This window comes from Meriones unguiculatus, chromosome 11 (genome assembly GCF_030254825.1).
Source record: "Meriones unguiculatus strain TT.TT164.6M chromosome 11, Bangor_MerUng_6.1, whole genome shotgun sequence".
NCBI lineage: Eukaryota > Metazoa > Chordata > Mammalia > Rodentia > Muridae > Meriones > Meriones unguiculatus.
In genome coordinates, this window is record NC_083359.1 from 36,413,485 (window position 1) to 36,425,695 (window position 12,211).

Consider the following 12,211-nt stretch of genomic DNA (forward strand, 5'->3'; position numbering starts at 1 on the left):
GAACTGAACCAAGCCGAGGCTTCTGGCTCCTAAGAGCCGCATCTTTGGAGCTTGGCTCTCAGAGAAGGGGGTGGAGGGTGAGGAGGACCAGGAAGGCTCTGGAGCAAACCTAGCTTGGGTGGAGTCTCTGTCCTCTTTCTCTCCTGCTGCTGCTGGTCTATTACTCCCCAAAGACTTTACATAATTCTGGCCTGGCTCCCTCCTCATTATGTCACCCTCTGAGTGGAGTCTAGGTCACTCTACTGAATGCTGTGGGTAGGAAGAACAGACTGCCAGTGGCTAGGCCCAGACCCTCCCCAGGCTGCAAGGAGTTGGCCAAGCCTGTGGCAGAGTTGAACTGAAGCCCTAGCCTCTGCCCCAGGCCCTTTGGATATCCACACCCACCCTGAGAAGTCCGTGTGGGTGTGGTCAGGGTCCTGGTTGCTGAGAGGTGGGGCAATGTTAGGAGTGGCTTCCAGAGCCAGCCAACCCTGCAGTTAGTTCTCCGGCTGGGCTACTACTGGTGGGCATCTCACTTGCTTACCCTGAAAAGTGAGGAAAAGGGCCTCTTACTTCATGTGTATGTTGGGGTGGGGCTTTAATTGTATTGTGTGGAAGGAGATCTTCTGCACAGAGGAGGACATGTGCTGGGAGGAGGTAGACAGAGAAGCCCCCCTCACTGGGTGGTGGTTTCCTGAGCCCTCTCCCCAATGCTTCTTCCATTAATGATAGTCTCCCTACTTTCGGTAGAGTCTGGCCTTCTCCCAGTCTTGACTCCCTCCATCTAGGGTTCCAGAAAACTCTTGTACCAGGGAGGAAACTGAGGCTTAGAGAGGGGTGTGGTGATCCACTCAGGGTTCAAGTTACACGGTGTGGGATAGTAACAGGCCTGTGAGCACCCTCAGATGTGGGATACCTGTGCCTGGAGAAGGCTGAATGGGTTTAGAGCAGGAGGCAGGGCCTAGGGAAGCAGGCTCCCTTCTGCTCTCAAGAGAAGGCACGTGTGGTCTCAGCCTCTGGGCTCCCTTTTCTTCCAGGAAAGGTTCAGCTTTGTAGCTTTTACAAAACTTAAAATGAAGGTCAGGGAGTTTCCCCTCTGGACCTCTAGAACAGGGCACTCTCGTGCTACAGGCCTCCGAGGCCCTGTTGAGGAGTCAGGACAGTTTTCCCCATTTCACTGGTGAAGACCCTGTGGCTACCCAAGGCCACACAGAAGTCAGTCAAGTAGAACCCAGGGATCAAGTCCATATTTAGGCACACCAGACTCCCGCCTTCCCCACATACACGCAGCCCCCATAGAAACTGCTAGAACTTTCTCTCATGGGAGGCCTGATCGTTGCTAGGAGGCAGTAGAGCAGGCTGGGGAGCCACTGTGACAGAGTGGAAAAAAGGACAAGGGATTTGAATGAGGGCAAGCAGAGTGCATCAAGACCTTGTTCCTGTACCTAACTCAGTGTTTCCTTGGGGTGGGGGAAGGCGGAAAAAAGAATGTGCCCCACCTTGCTCCCAGAATTACAAAATTCTTGTTAGGTCTTTAAATTTTATGTAAATTCTTTTTTTTTTAAAGTGGGAATCATATTTTAATTAGAAGTGGTGTCAAAGGAGGGCTAGATTAATTATAGAAATCCTAAGTTCCAGGTGGTTTCAATTTTCACAGCAGGGCACCAGGGCCTATATTTGTAAATGTTTTTTATTAAAATCATACCTAGTGTATTTTAGGGGCACCGAGGTACACTCCTTGCGGCTCCACGGATACTGTACTCAGGAATTTGGGGCTATGATTTTGTTATGGAGAAGCAGGTCCCTTGTCACCGAAGTGAAACTTTTTTAGCTGAGGGAGAGGCAGGTGCTGGAAGGGTCACAGCCAAAGAAAACAGCCACAGGGAAGGGAACTGGTAATGGAGAATGGGTCGCTGGGGTTCAAGGGCAGAGAGGAGTGAGAGCTCACCTCAAGTCACACTGACTACTATAGGGGAAAATATAGCCTGGCAGAAGGAAGCAGGTCCCTGATGCCCTTGTCTGCTAGGGGTTGAGGGAAGCAGTTTTGGGCAATTCCACCCTGATGCTGAGGTAGGCGTGGATGGGCTCCAGTCCTGGGTGTGGAGACCTGGGTCCTGATCAGACCTCTGTGCTCTTGAAAGTTAGTTACCCGATGGTTTTGATGGCTTCAGTCAGGGGGAGGAAGATTCTGAATAAGGGGTATGGCACCTTCACCTCCCGTCTTCCTGTGTCATATAGCCAGGGTCAAGGTGCCAAAACTGCATTAGTAGGGGTGCCAGATATTTTTGCCCTGGGGGAAAAGGACATCTGACCTAACTTTTGAGGGAAACGGGCATAAGTTCCCAAAGGCTGTGTTTGTGTGTGTGTGTGTGTGTGTGTGTGTGTGTGTTTTCCCTTGGTTACTTCTTCAGGTATTCTGAATGACTGTTGGTCCCACTTAGGGAGTGGAAAGGAGGGGTTGGGAGGTGCACAAAGGGGAAGGGCCACAGACAGACTAGATTATGGGTAAAGAGGGGACAGTGTCCCTCCCCTCTGCTTGACTTTGGGGAAGGGAGGGACCAGGGGTAAGGTCAGAGAGCATGTTTCTGGATCTTTAGACTATACCACTGCCTCTGGTTAAAAAGCTTGTCTTACTCTCCTTCTGCCTTTCGAAGCCCAGCTCCTAGTGGAGACAGATACCTTTGGGAGTCAAGTCCGGATCAAGGGCAAGGAGACGGAGTTCTACCTGTGTATGAACCGAAAAGGCAAGCTCGTGGGGAAGGTGAGTGATGACGTCCTGGGCACTTGGTGGGTCCAGTTCAGCCAGATCTGGAAAACTGGCCAAGATACCCAGGGTCCTGTTTGCCCTACCCGGAAACAGGTGTGGCGTGTATATGGATGAGGGAGAGAAGCACCCGCTGGCCTCTCATCCTGTCACCATGGTTTTTGTTTTGATGCCTGCAGCAAACAGGCTGAGGTATACTTATGATTGTCACTTGGTGCCACAGAGCCCTGGCTTCCACTGGGGAAGGATGTGGCATCCTGAGGCATCTAGCTCACGCGCTCCTGGTGTCTGGGAACAGGAAACCTGCGGCCCCAGAGCTGTGACTGTAGGGAGCATTTTAACAGTCGCCTGGACTTGGTTTGCAGCAGCAGCAGCAGCAGCAGCCACCTCCGGAAGCCTTCACTCCCAGAGCTGGGTTCTAGCAGCTCAGGAAGATTTTTATTACTTTGGAACAGGCCAGAGAGGCGCATGTGGTACATTAGAGTATGTGTATGTAAGTGTGTGTGTGTGCACACGTGCTTGCGTGCACGCATATGGGCTTGGATGCTCCCTGAAGGCTACCCTTTATCTCTATATCCTCATGTGAAGGTCATGGGCTTGTTTCTCCCAAGGGTTCAAGAGGAAGATGTCACTCACAGTAGTTCTATAGTGATGTCACCTCTGTGTCCTCTGCTCTCTGCGATGAGTCTCCCAGATTATATGCTTGAACTGAGGGCGGAGTCAGTCTGGACAGGTGGCATGGGAAGTGGACCTCTGCTGAGGTTCAAGGTCTCGGGAAATTAGTTTCATTATACTTGTCAGGGTCAGTCTTGTTGAGACAATTTTTGATTTCTTAAGTCCTTAGCTCTGTCCTCTGTTCCCTTATCCTTGGGTTGAGGACCAAAGCATTCTCACTTAGATAGTGACTGCTTCCTTTAATTGAATTCCTGCTGTCTCCCAGGCATCGGGCAAAGAATAATTGCACATAATTTTGGCAGGTTGGCACCACTATCATACCCATTTCACAGGTGGAAAAGCTGAGGGTTGTCCACATCCCTGGGTGCTTGCCTCAGGTCCCATACTAGTGCTAGGTAGGATTCAAAGCCGGGCTTGGAAGGGAAAGATTCCAGCCACACACCCATACCAACCCAAGCTGCAAAATAATAGTAATCCCGAAGAGCGTCGGGATGCCCAGGAGTGGTTTCAATTAGTGATTCACTTTCCGTCGGCGGCAGCTCAGGCAGGCCAAGGGGGTCCCTCAGCGGCTGGGACGGCGGGCAGGGGCGGGTGCCTGGTCCCCTGGTCTGGCCTGGCCCGTCTTGGCCAGTAGTTTCCTGCGGCTGCAGCCCAGCCCCTTGTCAGGCGCTTTGTTCTCCTGCCCGTCTGGGCCTCCTCCCAGACCAACCTGCTTTGACTTTGAGACTCGGTTTTCCCCCTTGCTTGCTCTGTGCCCAGTGTCCACACCACCCGGTGCTGCCTCGTGCCGCCTCCCGCCTGCGCTCTTCCCGGCATCCTGACCCCCCAGGAGTGCCATCGTAGGGTCAGGAGAGCTCCCAGTCCCCTCTGGCTGCAGCCCTGTCAGCCTCCTGCCGGCTGGCCGCTGAGTCACCGCTTCCACAGGAGCCGGCTCCGATTTCCTGCCCCCTTGCCCTCTCTCCCATCATTAATATTGGTGACGGTTCAGCTGGCTCAAGGCAATGCAGTGAAGCAGGCCTGGTCCCCTGCCTCCATCTCTGCACTCTCCTTCCAGCCTAACTGCTTCCAACACCCTTCTGGGCTCAGAGGCTTGGTGGCCCCCATCTACCTGTGCTGAGTGGGGTGGGAATCATGCTTTTGTTGTGCTGTTGAGGATACCCTCCCTGCTCACCCAGGCTGTGTGGGGAGTCCCTTCTTTGATGGCTGGGTGTGTCTCCTCCCTGCAACTTAGCCCAACTTAGCCTGCCCTTAGCCCTTTCCAACCCCCCTTGCCTGCCCGGGAGGCTTCAGGCCCAGCTGATTCTCTCCTTCTCCCTGGACCAGCTTAGGGCTCAGGGGGGCTTCTCCACACTCCTGGAAACCTAAGCCACAGGCAGCTTCTCTGCACTGCTCACACCTATCCCCTAGAAGTGGATTTAGGGCTTTGTGCAGAAGCCCTTCTGGCCCTATCCTGCTCTCTGCATGGACCCTTCTTGGCTCATCTTCAGTGGTTGCTAGACTTACCTGACCCCTAGCTACCTCGCTGCCCTCTCTCAGCTGTCTGTGGCTGCCCTTGCTCACCTCGACCTTCCTTCTTCTCCTCAGGTCTGTATTCTCCTCCCAGCTGGGAGCTTGTGCAGAGCCTGAGGGATGCAGAAGCAGGAACAAGGCTGGGACACTGGCTCTTGATTCAGCCTCCTGCATGAATGATGCCAGGGAGCCTGGTACTCTGGCCCCCTAGATACCCTGGCCCACTGAATCTTGGGGCCTTGTTTGTAAGGAGGACTCATGCTGGCATTTAAGCAGGCTCTGCCTGACTTGTTAATCTCTTCCTCCTTCCCCTTTGAAGATAGGTTTGTTTTACTTACTTTATTTATTTTTGAGACATGGTCTCCTCCAGCCAAGGCTATTCTGGGACTCTGGAATTCCTTATGTAGCCAAGGATGACCTTGGACTCCTGATCCTCCTGCCTCTACCTCCTGGGTGCAGAGACTAGAAGCATGTGCAACCTCCTCAGGGTGTTGAGAAAGCACCCTGAGTTCTGTGCATGTCAGATAGGTACTATATGGGCTGAGCTACACCCTCAGCCTGAAGCCAGGACTTGACACCACTTCTGCATCCACAGAAACTTTCCTCTTTCTTGTGCATTATAGGTGCCACCCTTGAACAGGGGTCATGCATTGGGCCCTGAGAACAGCTATTTTTATATGCACTAGCTTTTGGCCAGAGTCCTTCCCTCTGTCTGTCTTGGAGCCGTGCATGGCTGTTAGCCTGCTCCTGGCCACTCCTCTGAACCAGATTCACTTGGCCAGAAGGTAGCATGGTCCAGAAAGAATTGCTGAGCATCTCTTCTCCTCACATGCTAATCAGAATTTCCTCATCTGCCCCTGCCTGACCTTTTGGGAGCAATAGGGCCTCAGAATCTTTCGGGGCAGGTGTTTAAGACCATTTTGGTTGCAAGTTACTGAAAACAGAAGGAGATTCCCCTCCTCCCCCACTCCCCCCACCCAAAGAGCTTATAAAACAAAACAAAACAAAACAAAAATGAAACAAACAAACAAACCAAAAACCCATGAAAACCCTCTAGGTGTTAGTTGAGGTGTGATCTAGTGATGTTATCAGAGTTGGAATCACATGGAAGGGCTGTGGCTCTCTTTGGAAGTAAGGGGGTGGGAGGCGGGAATGGAGGAGAGGACTGATTTTCATGAACCTTCCAAGGCTTGGGAGTGCCAGGTTGCTCTCTAAAAATTGATGCCCCTGCTTGCTTTCCTCAGCAGAGGTGGGGCCCAAGAATTGGCTTTTGTTTTTTTAATGTAACTGTAGGTGACTTAGGGTCATGGAAGGGGTCAGAAACAGAGACAAGGGTCAGACTCAGGTGCAGCCTGCTGTTAGCCTCTTAGCCTTTCTGGCTGAGTCCATGATGGGGAATCTCTCCTCATCAGAGGCTCCACCGCTGGTTCCCAAGAGCCCCTCTGTGCTCTGGGGTGTTGGGACCAGTCCAGAGTCCTCTGAAGTAAATATTGACATGTACCGAGCCTGCATACTTGATTTGTGCCACACCCAACCTTTTACTTTGTGTCCGTCCACCATGGCTCTGTGGGGGGTGAATTTTGGGGGGGCATCAGTCACTCTGCCTCCTCTCTTCCCTCCAGGGACTTCTCTAGAACTGGATGTGAGGTGAGTGTGCTAGGGACCCGTTTTCTAGTGCCATGACCTTGGGCAAGCCCCATCGTCTCTTTTAGCTGTTTCCTTTCTCGAGGTAAAGTGAATCTCAGTGGCTTAAAAGGGTGGAATGACATAATGGATGTGGGAATGTCTGGCCTGTGGTCAGCGATCCGTAGATACTGAATGAGTGAGTGGGGAGACCAAGTGGACGAGTAGAACTCTCAAGCGCTCAGCTTGTTCTGTCTGCTTGAACCTCTGCTCCTCCTGGAGGGACATCTGTGAGACACTGTCAGGGCTTCAGAGACTCTTCACTTTCACCCATCTTGGTAAGGCCCTTGTTTGTTTGAACATAGACCCTGTTTTGGGTTAGGGTCTATGCTCAGCTCCTAGAGTAAGTCAGCAGCAATCCTGGTGTCAGGGAGCTCCTGGACTGAGGAGGAAGCAGGTGGATGTAGAATTATTCTGCTGAGAGCATGGAGTAGGAGAGAAGTGGGGAGCCAGGGACTTCCAGAGACGGAAGTATGTGAACCAGGAAAATTCTAAGCACGGATGTTCAGTACCTCTCTAAAACCTACTTCAAAGGGCTAAGAAACTGGGCTCTGGGTTGGTCCCAATACCTCAGGGTGCAGAGGGGGCTCTTGGGAACCAGCGGTGAAGCGTCTGATGAACAGAGATTCTCCACTATGGACTCAGCCAGAAAGGCTAAGAGGCTAACAGCAGGCTACACCTGAGCTTGACCATTGCCTCTTGATGAAGTGAAGGAGTTGCCCATAGAGATGAGCGGCCGTCAAGGCATGCTTCCCAGAGGTGGCAGTTGCAGAGATGAGCTTTGAAGGGCAGAGACAGAACGGTGGTGTCTGGCTTTTGTTCAGGCTGCTTTGGCTTTGGTGAAGATCACGCAGAGTTGGACGAGGAACTTCTAGACCTTTCCACGGGAGACTGGGAGCCCAGAGATCTCTTGCTGCAGCCTGCCTTACGTGTGTTTTCTGCCTTCTTTTCTAACAGTCTTACTTCAGTGGCTACCCAAGCTTTCCTCTGGGTATGGCGTGTGTCTTGAACCTGCCCTCTGTCTGTCCTCCAGCCGTCTCAAAAGACGGCATTTCTCAGCCTTTCTGCAGAGTTCAGCACTCTGTCTGCAGGGAGTAGGCTTGCCCTCCTCTCAAAGGTGAATGTCCCTGGAAGCCCGGGCCAGTTTTCCACTTCAAACAAAAGGCTGGAACCCGCACCTCAGTCTCCACACACAGCCAGACCGCTGGGCTTCCAACTTGGCTGGGAAGCCGTCCGGAACGAGGAGTGGGCCCGGCCTAAATTTGGAGATGTTAGCTGGAAACTTGCGCTGCTAAGCCAGCCCATCCAACTCTGTGTTTCCCACTCTCTCCCATCGAGCAATCACGGCTCCAGAAGGAGGCTGTGAGCCTGTGTCCCCGTCTTTGGTTCAGGGCAGTCCCAGCAGAGCCACCTGATCTTGCGAGACCCCTTGGAGAGTCCCCTGGAGAGTGTCAGATTCCTTCCCAAGTGTCATTCGTCTTGTGTATCTATGACGAAGACCTAAGTCATTGTACTCTTTTGCCTGGTGAGGAATTTGAGGTTTGGAGCAAGGACTTGGCCAGCCTGAGGTCACAGGATGTACTAGAGTTCATTTGGCTTTTGGCTCCAGAGTCAGTGCCCTTTGACACCTAGTCTCTCGAGACATCTGCTCAGGAAACCGAGACCCCAGGGCCCCTTTACACAGCCTGTGGAGTTTGGCTGTGCTCTGCCTTATTTTTGGAGGCTCCCAGCTTGCCTCATACCAAGTACTAAAGCGCGCCACATCCCACATCGAGTGCAGTTTGTGTTGAACTGTGTCGCAGAAGAGTTGAGTAGCTGACTTAACGTCAGATTTTGTGCAGATCTGCCAGGACCCATTTCTCTTACAAACGATAGACTAAAACATCAGCTGAGTTAGAGGAAATGAGACATTGTTGGCCCACACGGCGGTGAGGTAACGTGGACTACAGATGCAGCTGCGTCTGGAGCCCGAGTGATGTGACCAGGCCCTGGTTGTTTCCTTCATTCTCCTGCTTGGCCTTGCTTCCTCGGGGCTGGCATCGCTGCCCAGCAGGCTCCCCTTCCTGTTGGTAAAATGGCTTCCCTCATTTCAGCCTTACAAACACCTCAAGTGTAAAACCTATTTTCTTTTTTGTGTGTTTTATTTTGGGCACTGGTGGTTGACTCCCCCTCCCCCCATTACACACTGATTGGTGGGCTTGGGTCACATTTGATTGGCTAGATCTAGGTAGGTCTCTTGCTCAGATAGGGTTGATGCGGAGCCTGTATCTATTTTGAAGGAGGAGAGTAAGGTTGGAATGGATTTCTGCAAGACACGAGGACTTTGCTCCCTGGGTGGAAGATGGAGGAAGATGTAGGGGCCTATGACAAAGGGCTATTTGCATATCAGGAAGTAGATATTAGACCCTCTCTGCTGTGCTGTCCCAGCCTCAACCATGAACCCTGTGCACTCTCCACAGGGCTGTGCTCCTCCAATTTATTTTATTTTCCTCTATTTTCTCCTCTCGGCAAAGGCTTCCTGCTGGGCTTTAGTCAGGCTCCTGAATACTCTAATTTTCTCCTAGGCCCATCTCTATAATGCTTGTTTTAAGCGGAACTCTTCTTGATATCTGCTCACCCACCATGTCCACGAGGCTTATGCCTGTCTTCAGCCTCTTCCCCTGGCAGTTTACTCTTGTGCCTTCCGTGCTTTGTGGCTGTCGACGATATTTTGCTGGTGCCTATGAGGTTGGGAGCTGAGCAAAGCCTTCCTAAACTTGGGGGGACCTTGGTGCAGTGGGCCCCCAGTTCCCAGCCATCACTGTGGTTGTGAGTAATGTTTGCTATGGCACGCTTACCAGAGGTCACCGACCCGACTTTACCTGACACCCCTTCTCTCTCTCCCGCAGCCTGATGGCAGCAGCAAGGAGTGCGTGTTCATTGAGAAGGTTCTGGAAAACAACTACACAGCCCTGATGTCAGCCAAGTACTCGGGCTGGTACGTGGGCTTCACCAAGAAGGGGCGACCTCGCAAGGGTCCCAAGACCCGGGAGAACCAGCAAGATGTGCACTTCATGAAGCGTTACCCCAAGGGGCAGACAGAGCTGCAGAAGCCCTTCAAGTACACCACAGTCACCAAGCGTTCCCGGCGGATCCGCCCCACTCACCCCGGCTAGGCCTGGCCGCACTCACCCCCAGAGAACTACATCAGAGGAATATTTTTACATGAAAAAAAAATAAGGAAGAATCTCTATTTTTGTACATTGTGTTTAAAAGAAGACAAAAACTGAACCTAAAGTCTTTGGGGGGGAGGGGCAATAGGATTCCACTGTTGACCTGAACCCCATGACAAAGTACTCACGCAAGGGGACTGCTGTCAACCCACAGGTGCTTGCCTCTCTCGAGGGGGCAGTCCAAAACTCATCCCCCAGAGGAGGACTTGAATGAGAAGACTGACGCTGCGAGAAACCAAAGTCCTTTCCCCAAAGGTTCTAAAAGCAAACAAAACAAAACAAAACAAACAAACCAACAAACAAAATGAAAAAAAAAAAAAAAGGAAAGTAGAGCCCTTCCTTCACCCTAGTCCCCCTCTCAACTCCTCTTCCTGCCCTAGACTCCAACAAGAATCGCTCTCTGGTTTGCAGTCATTTATTTATTGTCCACTGCAAGCTGTCCCGCGACACCGCGCAGGGAAGGCGCCCTGAGAATTCTCCGCGCCTCGACCTTCCGACGACAGACGCCTCGTCCAATCATGGTGGCCTGCCTTGCCTGCGGTTCTGGAGGATGCTGCTATGGACCTTCCGTGACTCACGTGACCTAGTACACCAATGATAAGGGAATATTTTAAAACCAGCTATATTATATATATTATATATATAAGCTATTTATTTCACCTCTCTGTATATTGCAGTTTCATGAACCAAGTATTACTGCCTCAACAATTAAAAACAACCCACAAATTATTTAAAAAAAAAAAATGGTGAGGAGTGTGGTGGCTGGGGGCGGGGCTCCGGTAGCGTGTTCTCTTCATGCTTCCTTCCTCTTGGTCTTTGTGTTGAGGGCTGGGGCCATGATCATTCATTACTCTTCATTCAAAACCATGGCTGTGTGCTCAGGGAACTATTCTAGGCACTGAGCCGGCAATTTGAGCAGATGAGGATCACTTCTTCAAAGGAATTGGCTCTCCAGTGTCCCTGATACAGTGATCGACTCAGAAATATGTTCATAGGCCTTTACACATTCTTCATGCTAGGATTTACCTCAGTCCACAGGGAACTTTCCCGTTAGTGATTCACATTCATTGCTTTATTGATCCATTCACCATTGATAAACTGCTCTTGCTGGGAATACATCCCAATCTGTGAGTTGCACAGTGTTTGGTCAAGCCGAGGCTGGATTCCTGGAGTTCCATCCCTGGAGTTTCTCTCCTGTGCTGTGAGTTTGGGTTATGCCTTGATGGCTTGTGAGGACCAGCTCTTCCGTGGTGACCCCAGGGCTGGAAGCAGACAAGGCTCCTGGGAGCCTGTTTTCCTGAGACTTGGGCTGAGGGTGCGGGGGTGTGCAGCCATTCCCTTTCCCTCCTCTGCCTTCAGTCCAGGGAGGTGGGAGGGGACCCTGAAACCCTTTGTTGTCACACACTCCCTCTTTTGAGACGACTCCTGCAGAGGCTTCTGGGAGTGGTGCCACCTGTGGAGGGGATTTGGAGGGGAAGTCTTCTAACCTGAGAGGGCCTTGGGTGGCTTCTGAAAGCTTGCCCTGAACTCTGGACAAGCAGATCTGCCTTGTCATCTGCCTGCCACCTTTACCTGCTTCCACAGCCACTTGGCTCTCCCTCCTTTTGTGCACAGCCTGTGTCCTGCAGACTAAGAAGGCGAGTGGGCTCAGGAAGAGTAATGGAGTCAGGGTCTGGAGGTGGCCGGGCTCCAGCTCCAGTTTCTGTTTATAGCGAGATAGGCAAGGCCTTTTGCTTTACAGAAGAAAAATGGCAGACTCCAGCTTAAGGCTGCTCTAGAGTAACTTGGGCTCCCACAGACTCTGACTGCCCAGAAACAGCATGTATAACACAAACGTACACACACACACACCACAAAAAACCATGCATAGATGGCTCGGGCCTCTATACTTGGTCCCCGGGCTACACTGCCTCCATTTCAGGCTCACTGGGCCTGAGGTGGGAAGATGCAGGCAGATGTGGTCCAGCTCTAGAAAGCATGTTCTATACATTTCCCGAGTTAGGAGAGATATGCAAACGATAAGCATGGCGAGCTGGCGGGAAGACTTCCCTGCCGTGGATGCTGTCTTCTCAGGAATGTTTACTCTGAGGAGGAGGCCAGAACGAGCTTCCACACTCCGGCTGTCCAGGGAACCTCAAGAATCAGTCACCGAGTTTAAAACCTAAGCTGTCCACCGGGGCCCTCCCCCAGCAGCCTTTTTGATGGGCATTCCTGACTATACTTTATCGATCTGGATCAAAGAGGAGTCACTTGCTTGAGGTTACACAGTTAGGAAGCCGAGACACTATGATTTGGGTCTAGCCCTGTCCATCTATAATGCCATAGCTTGACCCCCAAAGCTGGATGCCTGGATCTGTCCATATTTGTCAGAGTTCCAGTGTCTTCATAA

The 12,211-nt window shown here is 51.8% G+C and overlaps 1 protein-coding gene across 1 annotated transcript in view; it reads left to right on the top strand.

Moving 5' to 3' along the window:
• Positions 1-10,566, top strand: part of Fgf18 (fibroblast growth factor 18) — a 30,434-nt gene extending 19,868 nt beyond the window's left edge. Inside the window, exons 4-5 of the mRNA XM_021635625.2 lie at positions 2,634-2,740; positions 9,499-10,566. Of these exons, the coding sequence (XP_021491300.1) occupies positions 2,634-2,740; positions 9,499-9,765 (374 nt within the window). The 3' untranslated portion in view covers positions 9,766-10,566. The remainder of the gene's footprint in view (positions 1-2,633; positions 2,741-9,498) is intronic.
• The last annotated feature ends 1,645 nt before the right edge of the window (positions 10,567-12,211 follow it).